Genomic DNA, 13,021 nt, shown 5'->3' with positions numbered 1-13,021 from the left:
CCTTCAAGTTCCATACGCCACATAGTTAGTTAGTTCGTCGTCTTTGCCCAGTGTTGAATGCTTACCTATTGAGTTTATGTCCCACCCAAGTATGTCACTTTCAAAGGAAAGAAAATTACAGTACTTCATAATTCAAAGTCGTTTCTGGCGCACTGTTGCCAACGCTCAGCCACAATTCAAGGAACCTAGGTTCCATGATGAAAGGAACTTATAGAGTCTGCGAAATGAAAAAGATTTCAACCATGCGTTACACCGCTCAATTGTAAGAAAAGTGACTAAGACGACTGAAGAGGTGATGGTCAAAGCGAGAGAGGTAAAGAGACTATGATAACAAGAAAGACTTCACACTGCAGTCTCCACCGTTCTTTGAACGTCATGTAGGCATACGCTGTCGTGCAACATGAGATTACTGGTGGTCCTCGAGGACAAGTTCACACCACATTTCATGAAGTTTAAGCATTGTGTTGATCTACAGCAGGGTTTCTCAATCTGGGGGTCGCGACCGGAAAATATTTTCAAATATTATTTTGAATTTTGTTCTGATAGGCATATTTTTATTTTTATACATACTGTTAAGGACAACAAAAAATAGATCTACTAAACATTTTCAACAGGCGCAGAGTTGTTTAAAAATCAATTTAAATGAAGGATCCACGATATGAAACTAATGAGAACTGGATATTGAAATACCAGAAAGATACAAATGCAACAAAACCTGCATATTGAAATACACTTAAAATTGACAGCTAATGAGATACCTGAGCATGGTGTGATTTCACTAGTGCGATAATGTCTAGTTCAATCTTCGTGATGCACATTATCGTCATTTTTAACTGATAAACGGTTTCTTCTCTTTGTTTTAATTCTTACCATGAAAGAAAAACCACTTTCACACAGGTACGATGTAGCAAATGTAATTACTACTTTTAAAGCAGCAGATACACGACCAGGATATACTTCTCTTCTCTCCAGCTAGAACTTGTCCAAGTCTTCCTTACAGGAAACCAGTAACAAGGACACAAGGACTTGTCGCATGATAATTCTATTAGTTGGTTAAGGGGGTAGACTACTAAATATTTTTCAAAAGCTAATAATTTTTCTTTATCCTGTTTTTCGTAAGTGAAGAGAGATAATGAAATGTAACTTACCTCAATAATAGATCATTTTATTCTACACCCAAAAATACGAATCGAAAAAATTTTCAGTGTTGCCATCTATAAACATTACAGTGTGACCAGAATTTGAATTACCCAAAAATCTAGGTTAACATAACGACTAGAAAAATGAACTCAACGGTAACTGATGACTTATCATGCTGTCTGTGTTCCTTGTTAACTACTTTTTAAATAAATACGTTATTACAAAATAAATACAAATATTATTTAAAAAGTAGTTAACAAGGAACACAGACAGCATGATAAGTCATCCGTTACAGTTGAGTTCATTTTTCTAGTCGTTATGTTAACCTAGATTTTTGGATAATTCAAATTCTGGTCACACTGTAATTTCTATGGATGACAACACTGAAAATTCTTTCGATTTGTATTTTCGGGTGTAGAATAGCATTATCTATTATTGAGGTTAGTTACACTTCATTATTTCTTTTCATTTACGAAAAACTGGCAAACGAAAAATTCTTAGCTTTTGAAAAATATTTAGTAGTCAGTCCCCTTAAGAAATTGAGGGCTTAGATTAGCTACTTTGATGCCCTCTTCAATGAAGGGATTTAATATCTACCTAGAACCAGCACTTTAATCGTAGGAAATATGTTACTGTATCCACTATATACAAGAAATGGATTCTACTATTATGTAAATAGATGGATATCGTGAGATCTCCGCAATAGGTATATTAAAAATCCCACACAAGCTTAATACAAACCAGAAATTATAAGTGGGTCGCTGACAAACAGGATGTGATAACATGGGGGTCGTGATAGGAATTGGATTTTGCCTCCACAGAAAAACACATAATGAATCATCCTACCACAATATCAAATTCTCCCAATTCAGGTGGGGAGTTTGGAAATCGTCGTGGACGCTGATCAAGAGCCAACCACTATCCTGTCCCGACCTGATTGTCGTAGCAGATCTAGTTTTCACCAGAAGCAATAATGCGATGAAGGAAACTTTCAGGTTATTCTGTATGCTCAGAGAACTGCGCACATCTACGCGGCGATCCTTACTCGCCGACGTCAACTTACGGAGCAACCATGAGTCCAAAATTTCATCTCACTGACTGCGTTGACCACCGAACGACAGAGGTATGATGTATGCCTAACGTGTGTGCAACTGCACGAACGCTTATACAGGGTCTGCTTCCACGGTGTTCCTGAGAATCTTACCAGAACATGTTGTTGGTCAGAGGCTGCGGTGCTCAATTTTCAATGTTGTCACTAGTTTGAAGTCTCAGAAAACTAACGGTGTGTGGTGCGTTTGTACACCACTCCTGCCTGAATAAATTGCTGTTTCTCGCAACTAGATGTGTATAATGTCCTCGTAAAGGAAAATCATTTACAATTGTGTATTATATATGGTGTACTTTCACACGACTCTTGTTCAACAGCACACCGCTTCCTGACTAACTGGATACTCCAGCCTGTTTCCCGAACATGTGCGAAATTAGTGGCAACGTACGCGTGACCTTGGACCCTCCATTGGTTATTACAAAGGGTAGTTTTTCACCAGGCGTAAAATTGGTCATATCAATCGTCATACACCCCATTGTTGTGTTTACTAATCATATATTCTCAAATCTACGTAATGTATTCAAGTTTATCGTGAGAATAACAATTTCATCAAGAGCATGGGCAACGCTGCTGTATTGTAAAATTTCTAGTTCTAGTTGCCTCTGGTGCCTGAAGACGTCTCTGCAAGTACACCCATGGTAGCATTTTCGTTTTATTTTGACCTCCCGATTATCCGAGCTAATGTGGACCGAATCCAACTCGGATAAACAAAAACTCGATTAATACGGATGGATACGTAGAAAATTTTATTACTGTTGTATACTGATTATTTTTCTTTATTAGATTATTCATTATTATTGTATTTATTATTTTTATTGGACGTACAGTACAGTGCATATAATTATACATTAGGAATTATCCATAGTATAGTAAATAAAATGCAGATTTGATACTGATACGTAAGGAAGACAATACAAATAAGGTACTGTTTAGCATACACATTAAAAATGACTGCTTCATTAAGCTGTCTTCGTTTTTGGCTGCTATACTGCATAAGACGTAGAAACATCATAATGTCAGCTGGTGCCATGTCGTCTTGCTGTTCGACGTAGAACACTGCTTTCTCAAACTGAAGCTCAACACGTACAATTATTAAAGTTCGCAGGCTTAATTGTGGCAATGTCGGCGCAGTCGATCTTTACACCAACTTTATGTTTGCTTTGTTGCTGAAATAAAAAAGTCTGTAGACGGCTTATCGTTGTAACCGGATTAGTTTTTTTTTTTTAATTTTTGTTTGTTTGTTTTAAGCTCGGTTAACACGGAACTTCGGTTAATCGAAACTCGGATAATCGGGACTCCACTGCAGTTTTAAGTGGTTTCTTGACCAGGGTGTCTACTGAGTTTCATTTTCAAAATTCCAGTATATTTCCAGTATATTCAGTATAACTATCAGCAAAATTCCTGAACCTAATACAATGACTTTTTTAAAGTTCTTTAGGAATAATCACACTCTTGATTTCAGGTTTGTAATTGTTTTACCATCAAAAGAATATTTTTTTTTAACAAATTCAGTTACATTTTTAAAGGGCCTCCCAACTCCCCTCATAGTTCTCAACTCCACCCATTGCTTTAAGGTTAGTGTAAAGGGACAAGTTTTGCCGATAGATGTCACTAGTCTTCGTATCTCTCCTATGTACTTTTTACCTTTCACGAAAATTTACAATTTCTTTTATCAATGTCAACCTAGAGACTTCAAATTTTTAAAGAAGGAACTTCATGATCTATTAAAGGGAACAATCCGTGCCGATTTTTTTATTTAGAATTTTCTTTATTGTTGAAATGGCTTCATTGTTGAAATGGATATCCAAACCTTTAACAATGGAATTGTTTCAACAATGAAAATTCTAAATAAAAAATTGGCACGGGTTGTTCCCTTTTAATAGGTTATGAAGTTCCTTCTCTAAAAATTTGAAGTCTCTAGGTTGAAATTTATAAAAGAAATTGTAAATTTTCGTAAAAGGTAAAAAATACATGGGAGAGATACGAAGACTGTAGTGACATCTATCGGCAAAACTTGTCCCTTTACACTAACCTTAAATGTTTAATTACAAAATGTATACAATCTTCCTTTGGAAAAAATTACAATCTCAATGGACAGAATATTGTTTCTAAGACTACTAAAACAAATTTTAAAAAGTATTGTTGACAAATTACTAGTTTCATGATTTTTCCAGTATATTTCCAGTATCAAAATTAAATTCCAGTATAATTCAAGTATTTCCAGTTATTTCCAGTATCAGTAGACACCCTGTTGACTACCACCCAAAATGTTAAAAGTATAATTCTAGAAGTGTTTTCTTTATGTAACAACACTGCTCCACTCTTTCAATATAAAGAAAAGTATAATTCTAGAAGTGTTTTCTTTATGTAACAACACTGCTCCACTCTTTCAATATAAAGAGAACTACATTTTCCTCTACCTCACACACACATTAGTAATAAAACTTGGTGTTGGTTGACGCTCTGGTCTACATATTCTAACAGCGGACCTAGTATAAAAGTAATAATAGCCATAGAAGTTACCTTCTCACAAAAGCTCTTGAAAGCAGTCTTCAATTTGTGGCGGAGCTCTCGTTCTGCCTGTTCCGCCGCCAAATCGTCTCTATCATGCATGTGCTGATGTTTGCCCAAATCTGTTGTAATTTCTCCGACTTCTGTATAGAATTGTACATCAACATGTTTCTTCTTTCCAAACATAATGGCGTGCTGAAAAACAATTTATTTACAAATATTATAATTTCATCTTCATTCTAAAAGAAAGCTGTGTATGTTACTGAAGCAAACATAAGCGAAATTCTATTATTTAACTGAATATGTACAATTAAATCTGCCTCTGTTGACTACCATCGGTTCTAATGAAAATTGCCTAGCACAGATAGGTGATCAATTTACAGATTATTACTGTATTTTGTATCGGAAGTTATTATAGATTATAATATACATATTTATAATACAGTAACTGATTATCATCTACGTGTTAATTTGTATTTTATAAATAAAGTTATACACTGTTTCTGCAATGTAGGAATATCGTATGTAAAATATCTAACTTTATTATTCGCATATTACGATACTGTCAGCCCCTTCTATGGTACGAATCATGATGTATTATCATAAATATGCAACAGGTTCTCTCACCGAGTGAATCGTTCATTACCGTCGAAATGCTGGATGTACAGTATAGTAAGCACTGAGAAATGAACCATAATACAAGCTTTATTTACTAGATGTGATTAGCAACTAACTAATGTAAGTGGGCATGATTTCTCACTGACCTGTTCACGCGTATGGTATTACTATCCTTTATACAAACTCCTTCGTGGCTATGTTAATAGCGAACGCGCCTTTGGCGTAGAAGACTCGTAATCGAATCCCGGCGGGAGCTCATATGGTTCGGATCCCACGTTAAAACGTACGTCTCATATAGCCTTGCTGCCCAAGTTAAATCCAATCCAACTGTCCTTTGTTGTAAACTGGCATCAACTCAGCTCGGGTCCTGGTGCTAATTCTCCATCTCGTGGTCTCCAGTTTGAATCTCATGCTGCATAACGAAGTAATTACAGTTCGATAATGTAGTGCTACCAATATTAAGTCAAATAACGATGTGATTTAACGATGTCCACACAGAGGACTTAACTATTGTTCTCCCAAGCTTAAGTTAAACTTTTCGAGTATACCACATGCTTGAATTATTCGCTGATTGACAATAACTTTGACTTGTGTGTTCGTCACAGTCTCAATTGTCAACGAAGGTTCTTTAATTCTTCTTAGTCGTTAAGTTTCATTTTCTATTTCTCCTCTTTTTTATATTATTATTATTATTATTATTATTATTATTATTGGTTTTAACCAGGTTTATATTTTCCGCCACTAGGAGATCGTGATCCGCATCAATGCCCGCTCCCGGTAATGTCTTTACGTCTCGTACACTATTTCTGAAATGCTGCTTGACAAGAAAGTAGTACTGTCACGTTATTTTAACACCTATAAATACACATCGGTCAATTTGACCGATGGGAGTTTTTACGTTCTGATATTGGCAACACTGGTTGATTTTGGGGCTCGTCGCTCATAATACCTTCCCGTCTCCCCCGTCCCTATCACCACGCAGAATATCGCAAAACAATGCTGCTCCCCAGGTTGAACGCGCGCGCCTGATGATCGATTCCAGAAAAGGAAAACATGTGAGAAGTGCCTACTAAGAAGTGATAGAAAATGCATCAAGATACCACAAATGCATCAAATGCAACGTCGCAATATGTGAATAATGTCAAAGAGGAGTAGGTACAGACTGTGCTGAAGAATGTGTGTGATTATCAGCTAAGAAACTGGGCGAGTTTGTGAACTTTAACTTACACCAGTATATAATATGTCAGTGTTTGATAATTTTCAATAATAACACGTTTCTGTTTTTGTAAAAGTTTCAAAGTTGTTATACATTTATTATCAGTCATGTCTAATAAACATTGTTTGTTAATTTAAATGTTCTTTCATCTTTTTAATGCTTTACTATGTTTTTAAATAGTAAAATAGGTAAAAAAAAAAAACATTAAAAATGCATACATGGTCAAAATGACCGGATGTGTACATTTACGTTATAATGAACATGTGTTCCTACAGGTGTTAAATATAGTGTACATGTCTGGGTAGTATTATTAGTGAGGAACGTGAAAAAAGACAAGGGTCAGAATGGCGAAAGAGTCATTTAGGAAGGAGAAAATTGTATTTTGAAGATCTATGAATAGAAAGGCACGGATAGGATCAGCAAAGGAGGCATTTAGGAATAAGAAACCTATTTTGTGGATCACTGAATAAAGTGCCATAAAAAAAAAAAAAAAAAAAAAAACTCACAACAAAATGTTTCGTGCGGGGTACTCTATTCTATGAGGAAGAAACCAGGACACTGCGCAAAACCCATTAAAAAAAAGACTGAATACTTTAGGAGCGTGGGTGTGCAAAAGAATTGAGTGAATTAACTGGTTCGAACTTAAAACGAAGAGAGATGTTACAAATATTGGGTCAGACAAGAATAATTTCAAATGTAATTACAAAGGAGAAGAAACACTGGTTGGCACATTGGCTATCATAAGGGACATGCTAGGACGTACGGTAGAGGGAAAAAGAGGGCTGGGACGAAAGAGGCTACAGTTGATGTACGGAATTAAAATAGTCAATTCCTTCCATGAAGACGAGGGATTAGCACAAGACAATGGTGAACGGCAGCTTAAGTAACCTGCCAATAGTGACAGAATACCTATGATGATGATTAGGTGATCCTTTAGCATGATTTGGCCTACACTTTTAGAGTTATGTAGATACGGTAAAGCCACCACGTGCCACTATTACTAAATTAGATATTTTGTGGAACTACAAGAGACTAACTTTGTACATAATGTAAATTAATTTAATTGACGTTTAGTATATATTTAATATGGAAATAAACATCGAAAATCATGAGAATATCTTGAGGAAACGAGCTTTGAAGAGGTCGATCATTTCAAGTATCTGGGAAGTATTTTGACAAGAGACGCTTAGCACCAAAGAAATCAGGTCAAGAATTGTCATAGTCAAAGAAGCACTCAACAAGAAAAGATCCCTATTAACTAGCTGGCTCAATATTGGACTTAGAGAGAAGTTGGTCAAGTGCTATATATGGAGTATTGGACTGTATGGTTCAGAGACTTGGACATTACGGAAGTTAGAGAAGAACTATTTGGAGAGCTTCGAAATAAGGTGTTGAAGGAAAATGGAGAAGATAAAATGGATAGAGAGAGCAACAAAAGATGTTGTTTTAAAACGGATAGGAGAGAAGAGGACGCTTCTAGCCACCATCCTTCGTAGAAAGGCCAATTGGATTGGACACATCTTGGAAGAAATTGTCATCTTCATACCGCCATAGAAGTTACGATGGGAGGGAAAGCGAGGAATAGGAAGAACACAACTAATTGGTGATTTGAGAAACAAAAGAAAATATTGGTAGTTAAAAGAGGAAGCTGAAGATCGAGAAACGTGGAAGAAACAATTCCAGACCTGAAGCTACAATTAAAAAAAAACACTTTAATCCCAAAACCTGCCGAAAGGAAGAATACTTAGTAATAATACATTTAATGCCATCAATGCCCACAGAGTTATAGACCATGACAATACTTGAGAAAACAGTTTTCACTCATACTTACCTTCATATGGAAATGCAGAAGAATAATCATTTCTCCATCACATGGTTGGAAAAATGCGTTCCTAATGTTGTTATACAAAATATCCACTTTGTCACCACGGACAGAGGTATACCGAAAACCATTCACGTGAGCTTCCAGAGATCCTAGAATAGAAATTAAAAGGAACACATAATCAACTGTTACTGTACATAAGAATTCGCACTAAGTATGTATATTAAATCTAGTATCTAAAAATTAAATTGATCTGTGTGTGATTATATTACGAGAAAACGGCTGAACCATTTGAAATTAATTTTTGATTAGTTTTTACCTACCTCGAACTGAGTTTTTATATTACTTTGGTTAAAATGCAATTTCTAAAATGGTAGCGGGAGAAGGTCGTAATTTATGCGAAAAAACTGAGTGTCCGACAAGCCCATCAAATTAGGAACATGAAACTAAGTACATAGAAGGTCTCAAAAGTCCCCTGGCATAGGGTAACTATTATTATCAGAGTTACAACAAAATGTAAGAAGGGAAAACAGTCTTCAAATATGATTTTGTCAATCTAAAGTGAAGGAATTCTTTAAATCGGACGAGCATTTGGGCTGTAGCGTTGGGCAACTCTTCATGCGCCCAATGTTAAATGAAAATGCAACGTTGCCATTAACAGAGGGGCTGGGGGAGGTGGATTTTCTAAAAGTATACAGTGAATGGGGGCATGTTTGAAATGGGGACTGGCCATCGACACGTTAGTGTAAAAGACAGTAATTTCATTTACTTACGCTGTGAGTCCAAGTAAATGACAACGTTGCATTTTCATTTACCATTGGGCACAAAAAAAAGTGTACAGCCCAAATGGCTCGTCCGATTTAAAATTTAAAAACTACTTCACTTTAGATTGAAAACATTATATTTGAGGACGGTCTTCCCTCTTCCATTTTGTTGTAAATCTGATAATAACAGAGTTACCCTACGTCAGGGGACTTTTGAGACACACTGTATAAACTTTCCATTAAAAACAAGCGTGCACGTGTTGTAGCGTTTCTGAAACTTCCCATTTTAAAGGGGGAAGAGCTCTAAGTTTGATTCATCCTAACTTTTAACTAGATACTTCCTTCAAATAAATGTAAATACTGTGTAGAAAATAACATCAACAATAAAAATATTCTGGTCTTTTACTGTAAAGCCTGCGAAATAATCAAATCAGAAACTCGTGTATCCTACAATTTGCTAAGAGCTCAGAATAGCGTATAACACATACAGGGGTTACATTCATGAAGATTCTCTCATCATAGCTCTTAGTACAAACTAAACTTGCAATTATCACCATGCGTCCGTCTCTTCTTATAATAGTCATGCGTGTAATATTTGGCAAATCTGATATCGTAAGATCCAACTGCAAAACTAATAGCAAACGAAAGACTAATATGCCTTCAACCTGTAATATAATCGTATCTGCTTTATCTAGTCTTTTCATCATACTGTTAAAACATGAAGTCTACATGAAACATATTCTTTTACTGAACTTACGAGTTGCAAATAAATTGTATGCCTTAAACATGTTTTGATGTCTAAAAAATATCAGAATTGTGTTCTCAAATACAGAATATTGTTCGCTTTATATCCGACTATTTTTGACGGATACTCATTTTAAAAGAGACACCGCGCCGCCGCCACCGATCATGTTCTATTGGACCCCCAGCATTGTGGACGCGGTAGCAGGTGATGTACAGTCCGCAGCAAAAAAAAAAAAAACCTGCAACATGAGCATATAAGTTTATTGTGAATCTACGCCTAACACCGCAAGCAATCAAAATAACGACTAAGTGGCATGAATCACGCCAGAAGAAACTTCGGCGTCCTCCCCTGCACACTTATTTTGGAGCAAAAGACTTTGTCGTTTCACAATAAACTTACATGCATATGTTGCAGGTTTTTTGCTGCGGACTGTACACGGGCCTTCTGCACACACTTCAATCTGAAGCACTTGCGAATTGTTTTGTTCACAGTTGACGGTGCGAGGTGGAATCCGTGGCCCATATCACGTTGCGTCAGAGGATTTTCTTGGCACGTCAATCAACAGATCCTACTTAGCACTACGGGTGCCACTTTGCTTGCAGTAGGTGAGTGTTTCGCAAGGGGAGCCTGTTGTAACGGGCCACAATAGCTTTCGCAGTAGTCACCCCGAGTTTTAACCCATTCTCCCGACACTGTTTCACAATGCGTAAGTACGAAAACTTTAGCGTGGAAAAGGGCCATTACGTAACCCTTCCACTACTGGTTGATTTTCGCGCCATTTGATAACATTCACGCACTTACAAGGTCAGACACAACACTGCTCCGCCAGTAACCCCATCGTTTCAGCATTATACGCCAGGAGGCAGCACCGAATCGCGAACAACCTTCTGTATTAATATTAGTATTTTTAATTTCTGCAAAGCTTCAAAATTAAGAAAATATGGCTCAGAGAAAAGTGTAGAATCACTACTAGCTTCCCAAATTACCAATTACAGTTGTAAAAAATCTCAAAAACAACAGCCTATATCCAGCGGCATCGTTCTTAACCATTAATACAGTAAAACCATTTAAGTTAGTCATTCCCCTTAAATGTCTGTGAAATCACGTATGATCACGTAGGAAAAAAAAAATCAGTACCCACTCTATACTTACATCTCTCATAGAACGGTAACAAATAAACACGATATTTCCTATATGTAATAAATGGAACAAACAACCAATTTTATATTGCATCAATTTCTCTATAGGTGCAAATTCTACGTAATATACAAAGAAATGAAATTTTGAGTTTTACGTCCCACGGTTATGTCGGTTAGGCTAAAGGAGACGGTGATAATGAGTAATGAATGAAATGGTGGAATGAAGAAAGTGGGAGGAAACGGGAGAACCCCGAGAAAACCCACGCACACGGTGTTTGTCCACCACAAAGTTCACTTGGTGGGAGCAGGGTTTGAACCCGAAACCCCTAGCACCAGAGGTGAACGCTCTACCACTGAGCCACCGCGGCCCCCGTAATATACAAAGAGTGAACAAAACTATCAACTGGACCAAACTCCGAATCGAAGTCTCCGGCTTCCTGTGTCGATGCGTCAACTATCACGCTATGCAACCTCGTTCGTGAACAGCCATGCATTCTATCATTCTTGAAGTCGGTATCAGAAATATTTATTAATACTTGTCAATGTGATTATGTGAATGCGTTTTACATTTTGGGATGTCCAACGGCTGTTAAATTTAATTCCTGGACTGACGCTGTAAAACATCACAGGGACGATGTTTGCCCTCCCTGTCCTAGATTCCTGTTGTAGAATGGGCCCGCAGTTCCATCGGTGTACTGCCCTAGATGGTGTCAAATCCCTTTTAAACCGGTTACAGGATACTAGATCCGCCACGGCCGGATTACGGGAGGGGCTTAGGGGGGCTGAGCCCCGGGCCTCCACTCTGATCAAAATCTCAACTGGCTATCTAAAAAGAATCATGAAGATACAATCATCATCATAAAATAAAATATGACCAAAAATATGAAACATATTCCCTTCACTTTCCTAGTGTACTTTCACAGAAATGTATTAGAAGAAGTCAGCAGGGGGCACATATTTCTTTCTAGCCCCGAGCCTCCAGATGAGTTAATCCGGTCCTGAAATCTGCCTAGCAGCGGAATATGGTATACAACGGAGGTGATGTTTTTGGCACATAAGTCGGAGACCATTCCTCAAATGTGACAGAGCATTATCATAGCACAAAGACCACTATCCAGACGCCTATCCTTCCGGTTATTTATGACGAATAGGATCGCGTAACCGTTGCAACACAGTTGTACAGATTCCTAGATTAACAACTTGGCCACGTAGGACAAATGCGTGTTGTACGATCTTGAACATGTCAAAAAAAACAATTAGTAATACTTTCATTCAGGACTGAACTTGTCTGATCTTTTGGGACTCAGGAATCCTAACTTCTATTGTGACGATATTAACTTGGTATCAGAGTCGTAGCCATAAGTTATGATTCATCCTGTGATGATATTGCTCAAGAATGTCGGATCGTTAGCGGTTCTTTCCTTTATTTTTTTGCTGATGATGACAGAAATGTTCTTCTGGTCCTGTGTCAGAATCCTAAGCCCGATACACGCCGCATCCCAAGGTCTTCGTATAAGATCTGATGACATGAACCGATGAATATGTTTAATTCCCATGCAATTTCACGAACAGCCAGTCGACAATCGGATCATACAAGAGGACTAATCTAGGTATTTTTCTTCTCATTCCGACAAAGTAACGGGCGACCAGGACGGGGATCATCTCCTACGGACATTTTTCCATCTTGCAAATGTGCGAACTACTGAAAGCTTCTGCTCGACTAGATGCATCACTGAATGCTTCTTGCAATATTTTGTAGTATTTATGGCTGTTTTTCCAAGTTTAACACAGATTTGCTGTTAATCAAATATTTAACAAAAAAAGCACGGTTCACTCAACACAGCACTCAATCTCGCCATAACGATGTATTATCCACGATGTCCTGGATGGTCTCAAACCGTTTCACTTTTAAGCTGGATTTTAGTGTAGAGAAATGAATGGATCGGTTACACGGACCT

At 37.3% G+C, this 13,021-nt stretch overlaps 1 protein-coding gene across 3 annotated transcripts in view; it reads right to left on the bottom strand.

The window, feature by feature from the left end:
* The window catches only part of dre4 (SPT16 homolog, facilitates chromatin remodeling subunit dre4), a 147,790-nt gene that overhangs the window by 65,053 nt on the left and 69,716 nt on the right, over positions 1 to 13,021 (bottom strand). For all 3 annotated transcript variants that reach the window (XM_081746042.1, XM_081746043.1, XM_081746044.1), the window contains exons 14-15: positions 8,425 to 8,567; positions 4,772 to 4,954 (exon numbers count right to left, since the gene is read on the bottom strand). In XM_081746042.1, coding sequence (XP_081602168.1) covers positions 4,772 to 4,954; positions 8,425 to 8,567 — 326 coding nt within the window. The remainder of the gene's footprint in view (positions 1 to 4,771; positions 4,955 to 8,424; positions 8,568 to 13,021) is intronic.

The sequence above is a fragment of the Thermobia domestica genome, chromosome 18 (genome assembly GCF_964235325.1).
Source record: "Thermobia domestica chromosome 18, izTheDome1.hap1.1, whole genome shotgun sequence".
In the NCBI taxonomy this organism is placed as follows: domain Eukaryota; kingdom Metazoa; phylum Arthropoda; class Insecta; order Zygentoma; family Lepismatidae; genus Thermobia; species Thermobia domestica.
The sequence above is the reverse complement of the archived record's forward strand: the minus strand, read 5'-3'. Positions and strand labels throughout refer to the sequence as shown.